This window comes from Triturus cristatus, chromosome 4_2 (genome assembly GCF_964204655.1).
Source record: "Triturus cristatus chromosome 4_2, aTriCri1.1, whole genome shotgun sequence".
Lineage (NCBI taxonomy): Eukaryota > Metazoa > Chordata > Amphibia > Caudata > Salamandridae > Triturus > Triturus cristatus.
The window spans coordinates 951,304,751-951,320,542 of NC_140586.1; the positions used below are offsets into that span (position 1 = coordinate 951,304,751).

Below are 15,792 nucleotides of genomic sequence, written 5' to 3' on the forward strand. Positions count from 1 at the left end.
CCAATAGCACAATGGACACCCGATTACAGCATCCATTCACATGCGTGCTAGCAGGACCCTCAAACTGTGGTAAAAGCTACTTTATAAAAAAGCTCATAGAAAATGCTGCCGGTGCTTTATCCCAAACACCTAATAACATTGTGTGGCTTTATTCGTGCTGGCAAGATCTTTATACTGACCTGTCCCGCAGCGTCCCTCATTTCAGATTTATAGAAGGTATACCTGGTAATCTTAACGATGATGTGCTGCTACCCCCGACCCTTGTAAACATGGTAATTGTCGATGACCTTATGCGTGAAGTTGGTGACCATCCTGAGCTAGAGCGAGCTTTTACTCAATATTCACACCACCATAATCTATGCATATGCTACATTGTGCAGAACTAGTTTTACAAGGGTAAGAACAGCCGCTCTATAGCACTCAATGCCTCATACCCTGTTTTATTTAAAATTCCCGTGACAAACAGCAAATATCCGTCATAGCTAAGCAGATGTACCCGGGAAACACAAATTTTTTCATGGAGGCCTTTAACGACGCTACAACAAAACCCCACGGCTACCTGCTGGTCGACTTAAAAAATAACACTCTAGAAGACTACCGACTGATGGCTGATATTTTTCCTCCTGATCTCCCAGTCGCTTACACCCCAAAGACTAAGTCCAAAGCCTATAAAAAGCAGCGCTGAAGACCTTTTGAGACATTTGTAGCCCGGCCCTTATAACCCAGGTGTTGACCATGTCTGACCGCCTACGCCGCAATTTGGCCCTCCTGAAAATGCTGGTTATAGCCAGTCCCCAGCACAGAAAGGCCCTCCTCTGCGCTGCTTCTGACGATTTAGTGGCGGCCATTTCAGAAATAGCCCTAAACACCCTAAAAGGCAACGTCCCTATATCAAAGAGCCAGTTACAGGTGTTGAAGAAGAAGCAACATCTTATCAAGAAGCTCAGTAATAAAAGGGCCTCACTCATCGCCAAGAAGAAACTGGTGAAACAGTCTGGGGGTTTTATAGGTTAATTGCTGGGCATAGCTATACCCATAATTACAAGCCTCCTTTTCGGACGGTGATGGAGCATGCCGCAAAGATGTATTTGGTTCCTAGACAACCAACAGTTGGAGAAATTGGGCTCTTCTGCGGACAATGCCTGGGATATACGACGAAATGAGACTCTACGACTGGATGCGGAAATTGAAGGCATTTTGAACTGGACTGATCTAAACCCGTATGACAAAGCGGCCCTTTACACCACCACCCTTAAACATTTTCTAAGTTACTATAAGCAGTGGGATAACGAAAAAACATAAGCTAACTTTATATGCCCCGGACTCTGATCAGCCAGCAATGCCGGCGCCTGCTACGCACCCCCAACAGTCGCAGCCGGCCTCATCTCCGACCTCGGATATCTTTGTTGATGACCTCCAAAAAAAATATAAGTCAGAGGCACAGGGGGCTGCGCAAATGTTGATGAGTAAATTTGCCGCTTCTAAAGACCTTACAGCGTGGAATGAGCGAGGCGTATTTCTCTACAAGGGGCAGCTGGTTGTTGGTTCACACATGTACGATCTAGTCAAAGGTCTCACTCACCCCAAGACCCTAACGCATCAAAATGCTCCTAGAGGTTGGGATCAGTTTCTACGAGCAGCCGCTGCACTCAAAATCCCTTCCACGCTCGTGGGTAATAACGATCACCGCCAAATGCTTGCAAGTTTAAAGACACCCCTCCCTCCATCGCCGGCCGCCTCTGACGCCCCACGACTATCCCCCTCTTGAAGTACCACACGCGCGCCATTTATACAGAGAAAAAGGCCGTTGTCCAAAGCCCATACATGGATTCATCCTTAATGTTTCTACAGACTTTTTGAATAAATGTGCCTATTACGTGTATAATCGTGTCTGATTTTTCTTCATATATTTCTTTAGTAATAGATGTCATTGTAATGCGCAACCTACATAACTGTTTGTTATAAACACTTTTATAACTTTTCAAGACGTCTCACTCATCTTTTAAAACATTTTTTAATTATGGGGTATGGAGCAGCATAGAAATACAGAGTCTGAATGCGTGTTTTAAAACAGGACTTTATTTTAAACGTTCATCATTAAACATACACACGTTACAGCCCCTTACAATTTTGACAAACGTTATATTCTGTTTTCTCAGGTCTGACCGATGCCCTTGTGTTTTCTTTTACATATTTCACAACTATACTATTATTGTTAACAAGGTCACTCGAATATAAATTTAAGAAATTTCTAAACGCCACACCCTCCGACATTTTACTGATAAAATAAATACAGTGTTCCCCGCGTGTGATGGCTAACGAATCCTGGAGCCTTAGCTTGTAATACTCAACCCTCGCTGCGGCTTTTTTCACAAACTTGAGTATGGGCTGTGTACTGTGTTTAGGGAACTTGGCTGTACTGTCAAACACCGTAACCTTGTCACTATCTATAAACACTGCTGCCCAGTGGGTTCCACCCTTGTAATGAGGATCTGTGTTAAAGACTAGGGTGCATGGTCTTTCTGGCCCTATTACGATTGGTAGCCCATCGCTAGGGAAAAAACCTAAAAAGTATTTCCTAGCGTATTTATGTCTGCTTAAGAAGTCCCGTATCTGTACAATGTCCATTTCACAAACTTTTAAAGATAGTCAAACAAAATCTGTCTGGTACGGTTGATCTGAATGATGCTGTCAAATACCGAGAATACAACCATGTTCACATTCGCAGTTAGCGGATCACTAAATCGTATTTCAGCTTTTCGATTGCTGTTTTTGACCAGGTTGTAGTGATCACCGTCTTCCATGGCAGGAGTCAGGTCAAATGCGAACAGCGTGTATCCGGCCCCATAGCCTTCTCTTGTCACGGCTACCCCGCAGTCCCGTAGATGCTTCCCGGTTATGGAAACCAGTCCCTGGTATTCCCTGATGTAGTTGGAGGTTCTAAAACTGGGTGTGTAGGGTTTTGCAGGAATCACGGTGACCTCGTGGACCAGCGCAGCGTAGTTGATGTTGTAGTGCTTAAAATTAAAGGGATTTGAGCCATAGACACCGCTAAAAGCTGTATTGTCCACAAACCCGATGATGATAAGCTTGGGTAGTTGTCCCATAAATAAATTCTGTTGCTGAGTTAACCGGGTACCAGCAGGGATGCTGAATACCTTCAGAGCTACTCTTTCCGCCGCGTACTTGGTGTTTGATATTTGCAAAGCGAGTCTGACGCTCGGGGACACTTTAACACGCTTTACAAACAGACTCGCTGGCAGTATGTCCAGCTTGTACTGGTCCGCATCCCCGCTGTTGAGACAGAATGCATCCTTGTTGCACGTGAGCTTGATCTTAAGATCAATTCCGTTGATGAGCAGTTTATCTTGGAAGAAGAGGTCTGAATGTATGCGCCCCAGGAGGTCAAACTGGCGACTGCCCCCAGCAAATCCTGCTCTTTTTACAAGACCCTGATTGTCACCGTCCAGTTCCTTGGCTTCAAAGTGTCCGGCTGTGTCCTTGTAGAAGAGTCCCGCTGAAGCTGCGTGTCGAGGGCGTCGCTGCTGTAATTTAGAATACTCTCGAGGTAGGCTCTGTAGTCATACATGTTATCGCTCTGTGTGATGAGCCGATCGCCCAGGGTGATGTCCACCTGATTAAACAAGGTTGCTAGGGGGTAAGCGATCATCGTCACTTTAGCATCTGCTGCTATGTCAGAACCATCCGCTTTTACGATTTTACACATAAGATGGAGTAGCGTGTCGTTGAGATCCAAATACATATCCTTGGACACTGATACATAAAACTCAATAGGGGCCAGAGGCGTCAAAGCGGCTAAAGGCGATACCTCCATGAAGAAGCTGTTTTCGATGCTTGTCTGCGTGGGCTTTACAGTAAACAAGTCTAACTCGGATTTGGCGCACTCGCCCGTTGCACAATGTACGAAGGCCATGCTTTAGTTTGCGCCGCTTTAAAAAGTATTTACTTTAGAGGCGGCTCTCTTCTTCTTTGAAGTTTTTCTTTTCTGAGCGCGCTTTGAAGAACTCCTCCTTTTTAGAACTTGCCTACTCAGCGTGCATGCGCTACAAAGGAAAAAGACCTTTTGGAATCGATTCGGTTTTTGCCCTAAAAACGTGCACTCGTTGCATTGCTTTCAATGGCAACACGTGCACTGTAGGAGAGTAGGGTCTGCTATCCTATGGTCACTCCAAATTTTTGCTTTTTGCTTCACTGGTTTTTGACATATTGAGGCTGTGGGCCTGCCAATCAGACCCCCAGCCTGCTGTTCTCTCTACTAAATTGACACTATGCACTATAGGTGCATAACCAATTGGAATTGGATCACCCTGTGAGCCCCTGTACCAGTGCACACTAGGTACCCAGGGCATTGGTGTATCTAAGGCCTACCAGGGGCTGAAGCATGTATTATGCCACCCCAGACCTGGCCTAGCAATTTGACACAACTGGCTGATCACTCAGCTGGGGTAAGTTGGTGTAACCACCTCTTACTTAAGTGTAGTATACCTATACCTAACCTTAAATGGGACACATGTTAACCTATAAGTCACTCCTACGGCAGGCCTTGACAATCCTGAAGGCAGAGTGCTTGGTTCCATGTGAGATGGTGCTCTGGCATGAGCTGAGCCTGTCTGCAGTGGTCGGAACAACTTCCTTCTACCGTTTCCAGATATCGCCATACCATATACTCTTAAGTGCATTATGAACCTCGCGGTTAAATGCTATCTTTGGTTTGGCTTTATCAAAACATGTCGAGTAAGGTGTCATACGAATTGGAATACTAACCCCTCGCCAATTCTAGCGACGGGGTTAGCATTCCACCCTTCTAAAGGGACACGACATGTACAGTACCTGAAACCCGGGTAAAATCAGACATAGCCTCAGCTCCACAAAATGGACGCTGCCACCACCGACACAAGTCTGCCCTCCTGCTGCTGGGAGTCCTTCCAGCTTGGGAGACGTGGACAAAGGGTTTCCTGACAGGGGAGGTGCGAGCACCACCCCAGACAGGATTTTGTGTATTGGTCAGGTAGGGCTTGAATAGAATCAGACATGCCTGAGGCTCACAAGGAGCCTCGGTGCATATGCCTGTTCAATCCGGTCCTGGGGCACACCAGCCCCAGACCTGGGGCGAGCTGGACAAAGGATTGGGGGTGTAACCACCCCCCTTCCTGGTCCCACCCTTAGGGAGGGACCTAGCAGGTAGTCCGGCCCCTAGAATCCGCTTAAAGGTAGGAGCTGTGTCCTAAGACTTCAGACATCCTGGAATCAACTTACTACAAAGAAGAAGACGGGAACTTCGACGCTCTGCTGCACAGAGGACAGAAGGAAATCTCCCCTATGGTCAGGGAGTGACCATCTTGCTAACGCAAGCACCAACCAGCTACTCGACATCTACTTTGCCGCCGCCTCCTGCCGGAGCCCAAGCCCAGAGCCCAACAAGACCTGGACCTCCAGACCTCTCACAGCCCAATCCACAGTCCCTGCAAAGAAGGAACCCGTGGAGGCACCGAGACACGTGGAGCCAGCCATCTTGAAAGACCGACGACAAGCTGCAAGCGCGACAACAGAGGCTCCCTCCAAGTTGTGCTTTGGGTCCTGAGAAGCCCAACACCCGAGCAGCATCTGCACCAAAGGTGAGCCCTCCTGTATCTCCACGATCTGCGTGGGGCCCCTCTGCACTTTGCATCTCGACGCGCCTGCCCGGTCCCTGGCCCATTGGCTAGTGGCCATTTTGGCGATGAACCTTGAAAACTACAACACTGGTCTGGTTGCTCCAGACTGGCCCCTGCTGCTCTCCAAAGGAGCAGCCCCTCTGACCTTGCTGGTCAGAACCATCAGCTTTCTTCATTCTTCACGACTCCTGCTTTTGCCAAGGCTTGTTTGCTTCCTTCGAGTCGCCGACACCGCCGACAGCGAGAGCCTGCGTGGGACAGCTCGTGAACTGACTCCTGGACGTCGTTGACCTTCAGGGACCACGTGGCTGCGGAGACAAGCTACACCTTATCACCTGTTTGCACCCGACATCGCCTGGTACCTACCTGGTGCCACGTCGGTCACTGGCTAGTGACTGTGAACACTGTCCCCTCTGCTTTCAGGTCTTCTACAACTCCGATCCACCCTTGGATCCACCGCATCTCTTCTGGACTGACCGCCTGCAGCATCTTTGTCATCAGGCTCCATTGAACAGATAGACGAAACCCGACGCACTTCGAGACCTATGCACCCGCTTTCTGTGGGTGAGGTAAAGCTGGCACTCCGGTGCCCAAGTGTAGAGAAACATCTCTAGTGTCTGTGTTTTAAGTCTTAAGTTCGTAGTCCATTCAGAAGACCCTTCTAGCAGTAACTTTTGAACTTTTACGCACCCATTGAAAACCTATGGGAGCCCGCGTGTAACTTTCCTCACTGCACACGTGACCCGTGGACCTCCTGGTCACTAACTGAAGTTAGCTTCTTGTAGGCCCAGCGATTCTAGAGGCCCTAGGCCTTTTCCCTTTCCTGTTCATGGTACTTATAGCACTATTTTAGTATATGGTTTGATCGGCCACCAGGGCCTATCCATATAGAGTGCAACTTCTGTATATTGTAATACTTTCTTGTTTAACGATTTGTGCTCCTGTGCTCATAAAGAGTCTAGGGGATACTTTGAGAAATAAATACAGATATATTTTGAATATATATCTGTGTGGTGTCCTTTCATTGGTATAAAGGGGGGTTACATATGGGAAAACAGCTTGCTTAACACGCTTTAACGAGTTTAGCCTCAAAGACTGCTTAGCCTACGCTACCACTAGGGCAGCTAGTCCGAAAAGGTTGACTTACAACCACACCATAAGGGTTGCTTGGCATGGTACAAGGTGGTCACTTTAACTAGTGAACAGCAAATACCAGGCCAACTTCTCACATGCACGTTTGGCGATTCCCTTGCAGGTGCGAGCTTTGACACCATATGTTTGTAATTAACCCCTTCGCTGCGGCGGGAATCCCGCCGCAGCGCTGGGGGGGTTTGGGGGCAGCGCGGTGGCGCTGTGCTCATGACGGAGCCACTCCGTCATGAGCCACGGTTGAGCTGTGCTCATGACGGAGTGGTTCCGTCATGACTCCGCCCACTGCGCTAATCGCCCGCACAGGCGGGGAATCAGCGCAGCGTGGGAGGAACGGCGGCCAACGGCCGCAGCATGACGGAACAACTCCGTCAAGAGCACACGGCACCCGTGGCTCATGACGGAGTGGCTCCGTCATGAGCGCTAAAGGGGTTAACTTGCAAACATATGGTGCTCCTGCTCGCTCCCGCAAGGGAAACAGGCGCAGGCCCCCTTCTCTCTCCCCTCCCCCTGCTGCCTTCTCCTCTCCTCATTTCGCCTCCTCCCACCCTCCCCCCTTCCCCTCAACACCGGGGCGTCTCCATAGAGGCATCGCCGCCAAAGAAAGGAACCGTCCAGCAGGAAGTCAGCGCCCGAGTCTAGGAAGTCTGCCCGTGAAGTGTCTGTGAGGAGAGGGCTCCTGGCCCAAAAGAATCCGCTGCTTGTCGTGTTACCTCGGTGGGTTGGGAATTGGCAGGAACTACGTGAAGCATCGGCCTGGTTGGCGGGCCTGCCTGGTCTTTTCCTTTTATGAGACTTTACGGAGGGTGTTGCAACAGGCTGCAGGGCATTTCCACAACAGAAGCACAGTTAGCAAAAGTATGCACTGATACTAGGAGTTGAGGCATACACGCAGAGCAGTTCAGGAAATCACAAGGATCATCTAGAAACCGTGTGACGAAGGAACTGTAGTATTGACTTCAAAGGCATCACCCGTCGGAGCAGTGCCCTCTGAAAACAGCAGATGCAGCCCACCTCAATGGTGCAACCCACTGGCCAGTCCCAGGGAATGCGAAGCTTTTAGCGCAAAAGACTTTTCCAGATGATGGAAAATGTGCATACATACAAACTACCCGGGTGCTCACTTTTCCATGGTGTACATAATACCATGGAAGCAATAGGTACACGTGCAATTAATTGCATATATTTATGATGGTAACTGGAAAACTACAAACCCCATAATGCAGTTGGCTAAAACGTTATCTGTGGTTTCTTATATATGCTTCTTAACCCTTCGCACTGGGGCCACGTGATAGTGGGCCACTTCAAGACTATCAAGGTGCGTCCGTGCTCTCCAACAAGGAGCGCTCTCAGTGTTCCTCTTAGGTGCTTTGAAGCCTTGTTGATCACATACATGCAGAGGTATGGGCACACGTGTAGGCTGGGGGCTCTGACCTCGTGTCAGCCCCTCAACTGGGGCTATGGGGCAGATCGATCTGCTGTGTGTCACTAGTGCATGCGCTTTTTTTTTAATCAGCATACTTGTGCGTTTCCTGGACACTGCGCTTTATGTTTCTTGAAGCGTTTACCCCCCACCTTCGGGCAACAGAGGCGGCAGATAGCCGGCAGTGCTGTGGATCAGCCCCTTCCTCCTCTGCAGCCAACAGCACCGGGGTCCCCGGACACCCCCGGTGGCTGAGCGCCTCTATCACTGGCCCCATGGTCCCTGCAGACCCAGGTGAGTGATCGTCAACAAAACTGTCTGTGCAGGGGCACCACCTCTCTCTCCCTCCCCTGCCAGCCCCCTCCCATCCTTTCACCATGCTTCCCCAAGACTCAAAACACTCAGTCCTCTGTCACCCCTTCTCCTTAGTACCCCCTTAGAAATGTCCTGCCATCCCTATCAGTGCTCCTGTTTCTGCCTCTGTTCTAAGGGCAACAATTTGTGGAGGGTGGTCTGTAATACCCCCGACACACACAACCCCTTCCTTTCAGTGCATTCACACTTGCAGCCATAAACAACTCCCTTTCTCCAGCTTCTTCTGCTACAACGAGGTTTCTATGCTTTGCCTAGTGCAGGAGACAAGATTCCCATGTGTGCTATTCGTGTGTCTGTGTGTGTCCTCATTTCCCCCCAGCCTCTTGCCTTTCCTCCTCCCCCCTCTGGTTAGCTTATGCATTTCCTTGTGCTCTCTTACTGGTAAGTTGTTTTATGATGTCATTTGTGCATAAATCATCTCAAAATGTCACTGAGTTAGTGTATGTTTTAATGACAACAAAACTTGGAAACTCAGGGCAGCAATTGCATCTTGGGGCCATATCATGATGTGACGGTTCAATGCAGAACTGCGCCTTTAAAAACAAGCATTGCCATAGCCAATAGGTCTCGCTTTTGGGATCTAATAAGTGTTTTTTATCCAGCACAATACCCTTGGAGCAACAACATTAAGTGTTGCATGGCTAAACACTTATAAGGTCCCAAAGGCGAGACCTATTGGCTATGCCACTGCTTGTTTTATAGGGGGCAGTTGGTCCTCTGTGTCTCGAAGCGCGGCGCTTCCTTTTAACACTCCTGCGCGGTCTGTACACCAAGCCAGCGCATTCTTGCGGATGTTTGTTCATGCGTTCGGCAACCGCCGAAGTAACAGACCCTACCACGTCCTGGGCAATGTTCGTAGCCTCCACTTTAACATGCGGCTTTACAATTTCATAGCCTTTTCTCAAGAAGGGCATAGCTCTTCCAAACAGACTGCGGAAGAAACCTCCTAGACAATCCCCGTATATAACAGGTGACCCTTGAAAGTACGGCGGGCCTCCATATCCGGCCTGTTTTCTGTAATAGTCCCTGTACATAGAAGGGTCCCCGTATGTTTTCACAACCACCATGATGCCTGCTTAATAGCCTCTGCCGCGTCTCGGTCCTAAATGAAGCTTAACAATAACTTTCCTGTATTTAAAGGACAGAGGGTCGGACTGATCATCGAAGATCATAATTGAAATAGTGTCATGAGACTGCGACGTAGTCGGGTTTGTTGAATATTAACCATCGTATTATTTTCGCCCTGTACCTTAACAGCGGCGAGTAACTATCTCCGATCCTCTGGGCCTCTACAATATCGCTATACACATAGAGCGTGTAGAATCCCCCATTAATATCAGGGCATCTGTGATCTTGTTCGATCGGACTTCTTGCATTCTGTACTGTGCCTAAAACTCTTCTTAATTTACCGGAGCAGTTAAACGTCGTTGTGCGATTAGGGGCTTTAAGAAATACCTTCCTTCTGACGTTATCTAGCGACAGATGAGTATTCGTATATGTTTCCATGCTGCCTATCGCTTTGTTGATGGGGTCAACAACACTTGAAACGGTTGGGTAGTAGCTGTTTGGGATGCTCTTGTGCATGCTCACAGGGGCCTGCTCACGCTTTATGTAAAATTTTGCCTCACTCTGTGTAAATGTATTCCAGGTTCTAGGGTATTTGATCTCGGTTAGGGCTACCTCCAAATCCCCTTTCAGGTTCACAGGCTTAGCCAATTTCACAGTACAATTAGAAATCTGGTTGTCGGGAAACATGCCTTTAGAAGCGTTGGACGGCAGGGTGATATAAAAGGGTGTTGTCTCCATCTTAACAGCAGCTTTTAGACGGTCCTCAGCTCACACACCCTTCAGGGAGCTGGCCCAACTGTTAAATTTCTCCGGCCAGCCCCGTCATTTGACATATGCATGGCTATTAGCACCTCTACCTTTCCTTTTCAGAATCTTTTCAACCCTATACACCCTGTGCGGATAGTCGTGTATCCTTTGTAACTCTTCCTTGTAAAAGACCCCCGACACCGTTTCCCCATCATAGTCCTTTAACCTGTAAATATACAACCCTTCTTTAAGCTCCACACTTTCCACTATAAATATTTTGTTGCTAAAAGTCTGATGGTAGCCCTTGGTAAAGACACCTTTCAATTTTGAAATCCTTACATGATCACCTTTTTTAAAAATAGGCTTCTTCACCTTTGTAGCAAACTTATGTCCGTACACCGTTCTCCAAACAGTTAAAGAATTACTAGGAGTTACCTCTAAGGGCGCTGTTTTGTTGGTCCTATGATAACTAGCATTATATACAGCTAAAAAAACCTGTAGAACATCGACATATCTGTAGGTGTTGTGGGCTTTAAAATACCTTCACATCTTAGACTTTAAAGTTCTGTTAAACCGCTCTACAACCACGGCCTAAACCTCCGTGTGTGTTACAAAATGTTGAACCCCGTGGTGCTTCAATAATTTCTGAAATGTCTTGTTTATGAATTCTTTACCGGCGTCTGTTTGTAGTTTTTGAGGAATTCGACCCTTCTCAAAGATGGCTTTAAAAGCGGCCGTGACGCTCGCCCCACTTTTATCGTGTAGCGCTTCTGCGTAGGCGCACTTGGACAGCACGTCTATGACGGTTAATTTATAACGAGCTCCGTTGTTATGTTTTGCTATATCTTGAAGGCTGATGATATCCGCCTGCCATTGATAATCTAATTGCGCATTAACGATTGTAGGGCATCTCTTAAAGCGTCTACTGGCGGGTTTATGGAGTGAATACGCCTCCTCTCCTGATAACCACGTCTTCACCAGATCTCTGCGTCCAGGGTCGTTTTCATCTACAGCCCTTCTACACAGAGCTTCGGCGCTTCCCAAGCTGCCAACTCCCCGTGTATAATAAAGTTTTCTTAACCGGGACCCCGGCATGTTATCATCCGCTACACCCCCGGCAATGAATGACACTTGTTTTGCATAAGTACCTTTTATTAAAAGTAAATAATTTTTTTTACAAAACATACACATACACATACACTTTACATTTTCACAGTAAGCGTCGTAAGGACGGATTAACACACAGCCACCTTGTGGTGTAACATTCCACTACTTTGTTCTAAATACACGCTATCATGTAACGTTGCATAAGACCTTAGTTAAATAGTCTTCGGGGGGCCAGAGACCCTATTTTTCTATTTTTCTTATACAGATTACACATAAGTCTTTCTACGAGTCTTTCTATCATCTTTCTATCAAAGTCGTGCACATCCCCTGTATACCAGGTAGTTTTAAGCTTGGGTCATGGGAGTATCGGATCTCATTGAGTGCCGCTGACAAGATATCAGGGTGGACATATTTCTTTTCAGTGTACAGCCCGTACACCACCCTTATCAGTTTATACACCTTGTACGGGTCTAACAAACCACAAATATATCGTATTGTTCTTGTTCTGTATGATTTGCACAAAACATTTGTGAGCCGCCTGCTGTGGATCGTTCATTTGATGTACGTGACAAAGGCTGTAATAGGCACGCTTGACACAGTTTAGTACCACCACTGCTGCGAAACCCTTATCAGCCTGCCGGTCGTAGTAGGACAATCCTGGATCTTTCTTTACACACGCGCTGCTCTTAGAGCCGCATACGCACTTGTCACACCCATCACTGTTTTGGCATGGGGAACTTTCAGCCTGTTTTGAACACCACAGGCAATTGAAAATCATGTTGCTTGTTTTTGCAGGTCGCCACTCTGCCGCAGGCCTCTTTGGGACTTCTCGCTAGTGTTCAAAAGAAGAAAGATTGGCCTTCCGTTAGTTGAAGAAATAAAATACATCTTTATGTAGCTGACTGCGCATAACATTTTCTTACTAACCTCCACATTTTCCCCGCCCTCTGCTGCTGCTCTGAAATCTTGAGAGTCGCTAATGTCCTGCGATGCCCCATCATCTTCAACGTTTGTACCCGGCTGCTGCACAACGACCTTCTCAGGATCCGCATCCTCCTGAAGGACCATGTCTTCATAGACAGGTGTGTTAGGAGATGCTACAGCTTCTTCACCATAGCGCATTATGAATTAGGTGCATCCAGCTGGAGTTGCTCTCTAGGGGTTAAAAGGAAGAAAGATTGACAGGCCATTGGTTGAAGAAATAAAATACATCCTTATGTAACTGCCTGCTCATAATTTATTTTTTATTTTTACTAACCTCCGCATTTTCACCTCCCTCTGCGGCTGCTCTGAAATCTTGAGAGTCGCTAATGTCCTGGGATGACCCATCATCTTCGACGCTTGTACCCGGCTTTTGCACAACGACCTTCTCAGGCGCCGTTTCCTCCTGAAAGCTCATGTCTTCATCGAAGGGGGTGTTAGGTGGAACTAGCGGTTCCTCATCTTCCTCCATGTCCATGAAACTGAGGCCAGCAAACACGCTGCCACTACATGAGCCCTCACTTTCGCTGCTATCGCCCTTAATTCGAGACATCCGGCATACGCAATCCTTGAGACTGAGTTCTTCCACACCCCAACAAAGGTTATTGCCAAAACCAGTAACGTCGCAGCCCATATCCTTAGGTGTTTCCTGTTGAGCATTCTCGTCCATTACCCGGTGTGTTAAGCTGCGGATATATCTATTGATAGTGGCCTGGGAGCCACCCAACACCGGTCTTTTCACAAGCAGGCTGTATCTCTACATTTTGCTATGGGCACCTTTTCGTATTCAGGCGTCTGCTTCCTGCACAAGGCTCTTAAGGATGCCTTATATGTATCCTAAACAGTCTCTTAAAGGGGGCGTGCACCTCTACACCACAACAAGGGCATACAGGCATCATAGGGCTCTGGTTCGCTGATGTCCTCAAAAGCAGCCTGCCCTATGGCAGACCGCCCCTTGGCTCAAATGGACACCTATATCCATCATAAGGGTTTGGGACCTGCCACCTTTGGTGACACAGCGAGGGGGGCGTGGCACCTGTCACTTTAGGGGACATGCATGATGAGGAAAGTTATCCTGACTTATTACTCACATGTAGTGTGCCTGTGCCCCAACCTCTTAGAAGACAGAAGGACTCTGCTACGAAGGGGTTGGATTGCAAAAGACATACGATCCTGCAGAGGAGCGGTCCTGGCCTGTTTTCAACCCTCAAATACTACTCTGAATTGTGCATTGGTCAGATTTATAGATCGCTTCACCAAGAAGCTAGAGGAGGCGAGATGTGAACGGGACGGTCAGACCGGCAACTTGTCCCCTCGCCCTCACTGAGACAATCACCTTCAGTCACCGACCAACAGACATGCTATCGACTTTCAATAAATGCATGGTACAATAGGAGAGTATCTGTCCAAATTGTTCTCTCCATATAACTCTCCCCCTTCTTTTAGGAAGATGCCAAACCCTCTCTTCCAAACAAGTACAATCTACATAGCATCTTGGGCCTAGCATCATGCAATAGAGGCTTTTATGTTACAATGATTCTCTTTTAATTACCAATTGTTGAAAGCTAGTATTCAATGAATTTTTAGATTCTATGATACAATGACGCTTTTAACTTTATTGTCAAAACCAGTATCTAATGAATGACCTTTTGTCTCTCTACATGGTTGCTTAGATTTTTAACAAATCAAAGTATTATTATTATGCCTGCTTATGCATTGAGTAGACACATGTCTCGCATTCATCTATTATGTCTATTAATGGCTATTAATGCATTCCTGAACAGATTCCTGTCATATTTGACTACATGTAACAGGAGCCGGTGATGTGTGTTACTTCAGTCACACATATATTGCACTGAGAATTGGAGTCAATATTGTTCAATGTGCTCCGCCATGGGAAGGATAGTCAGTGGGTATAAATGTGGAACATGATAGTGTAGACTTGGCAGTTCACTGGGTCCACTATGGTGAAAGTAAACAAGGGGTTCAAGAAATGTGTCGATCATTCACTGTACAGTGCAGCTGCTAGACTAACTACACTACAGGGCCTCACGTCTTGTGGACAGTGTAGGCTATATCTTCCACATGATTCAGTGTCCAGGGTTCTGTGACTTCGCAGGCAGAACCAGTCTGGCATTGTGAGAGAATTCGTGAACACACAGTGGATTGGCAGAGTAAAAAAGTAGATGAGATCCTGAGACATGCAAAATACTTCAGTGATGAAATTGAAGCAAAACAAAGAAAGCTGAAAGAGAAAGCAATGTGGGCACAAGTGAAAGTTGCAGAAAGACAGGAAGCACAGTTAGTGGAACAGGCGAATAATCCAGGAAATAATGCAGGAAATAGACCCAGATATGCAGGAAAAGGGAAAGGAAGTCTTGAGGAAGCAAAGAAAAAGTTCCCTTGTCACAACTGTGGCCAGCTGGGACATTGGAGATCTGAATGTCCTAATCCACCATTAGTGAGTAATGAAAATAAACCTTTAAATCAACAGGTGCAGAACCAGAATGAAGGGAATAATCAACAGCAACAACAGAAAGTTGTGAGACAGCAGAGTCAAGAGCCAAAACCGCCCTTGCCGCAGAATAGAGGGGTACAAAAATATAATCAGGACTCAGGATTCTACAATGATGAGCAGGTAAACAAACCAAGACGTTCTAACAAAGTACAGCAGTACTTGTTAAAGAGTGAAGGGAGTGAGTCTGAGGGTGATTATTGACGGTGCCGAAGAGAGGAAGAAGAGTGCATACTTGGTGCAACTCTAGAAATAGACCAGGCAGGACCATTTGTGGATGGGAATATAAATGAGGAGAGTGTTACTTTTTTGGTAGACACAGGTGCGACAAGATCAACTGTCAGGTCAACAGATGTTAGAAATCTTCGTCTCTCGGATGAAGCAATCCAAGTAGTTGGTGTAGCCAATACACAAATCAGAACACGTCTTACTGAACCAGTAAGAGTACAGATAGGGAAATTTTCAGACATGCACAGATTTATTGTCTGTGACACGAGTCCAGTGAACCTGTTAGGTAGGGACTTATTGTGTAAGATGAATTGCACAATTTTTTGTACGCCAGATGGAATAGCTTTTGAGACACCAGATGATGATGTTTTCTACCGAATGACTCTAGAAAATAGAGAGAGTGAGTTAATTGGTGCATTTGCTGTGTTTAATCCGGAGGATTTGCCTCAAGAGCTGAGAGACACAGTGAAAAGAGTAGTTTGGGATTTTACAGGAGAGGATGTGGGATTGATGAATAATGTAGA

The 15,792-nt window shown here is 47.0% G+C and overlaps 1 protein-coding gene across 1 annotated transcript; it reads right to left on the reverse strand.

Annotated features, from left to right (window-relative positions):
• Positions 1-2,639: 2,639 nt before the first annotated feature.
• Positions 2,640-3,934, reverse strand: LOC146839073 (uncharacterized protein F54H12.2-like). Its single transcript, XM_085600004.1, has 2 exons — positions 3,464-3,934; positions 2,640-3,335 (listed from the first exon to the last, which is right to left on the reverse strand). Exons 1-2 carry the CDS (start codon positions 3,932-3,934, stop codon positions 2,640-2,642), a joined length of 1,167 nt encoding a protein of 388 aa, XP_085456130.1.
• Between the last annotated feature and the right edge of the window lie 11,858 nt (positions 3,935-15,792).

What these genes read in the sequence shown, in the direction of transcription:
- LOC146839073 (XM_085600004.1), bottom strand. Translation starts at nt 3,934, where the DNA reads ATGGCCTTCGTACATTGTGCAACGGGCGAGTGCGCCAAATCCGAGTTA. An exon ending in TGAAGCCAAGGAACTGGACG is followed by an intron (nt 3,336 to 3,463) that starts GTGACAATCAGG and finishes ATTGATCTTAAG; the next exon opens with ATCAAGCTCACGTGCAACAA.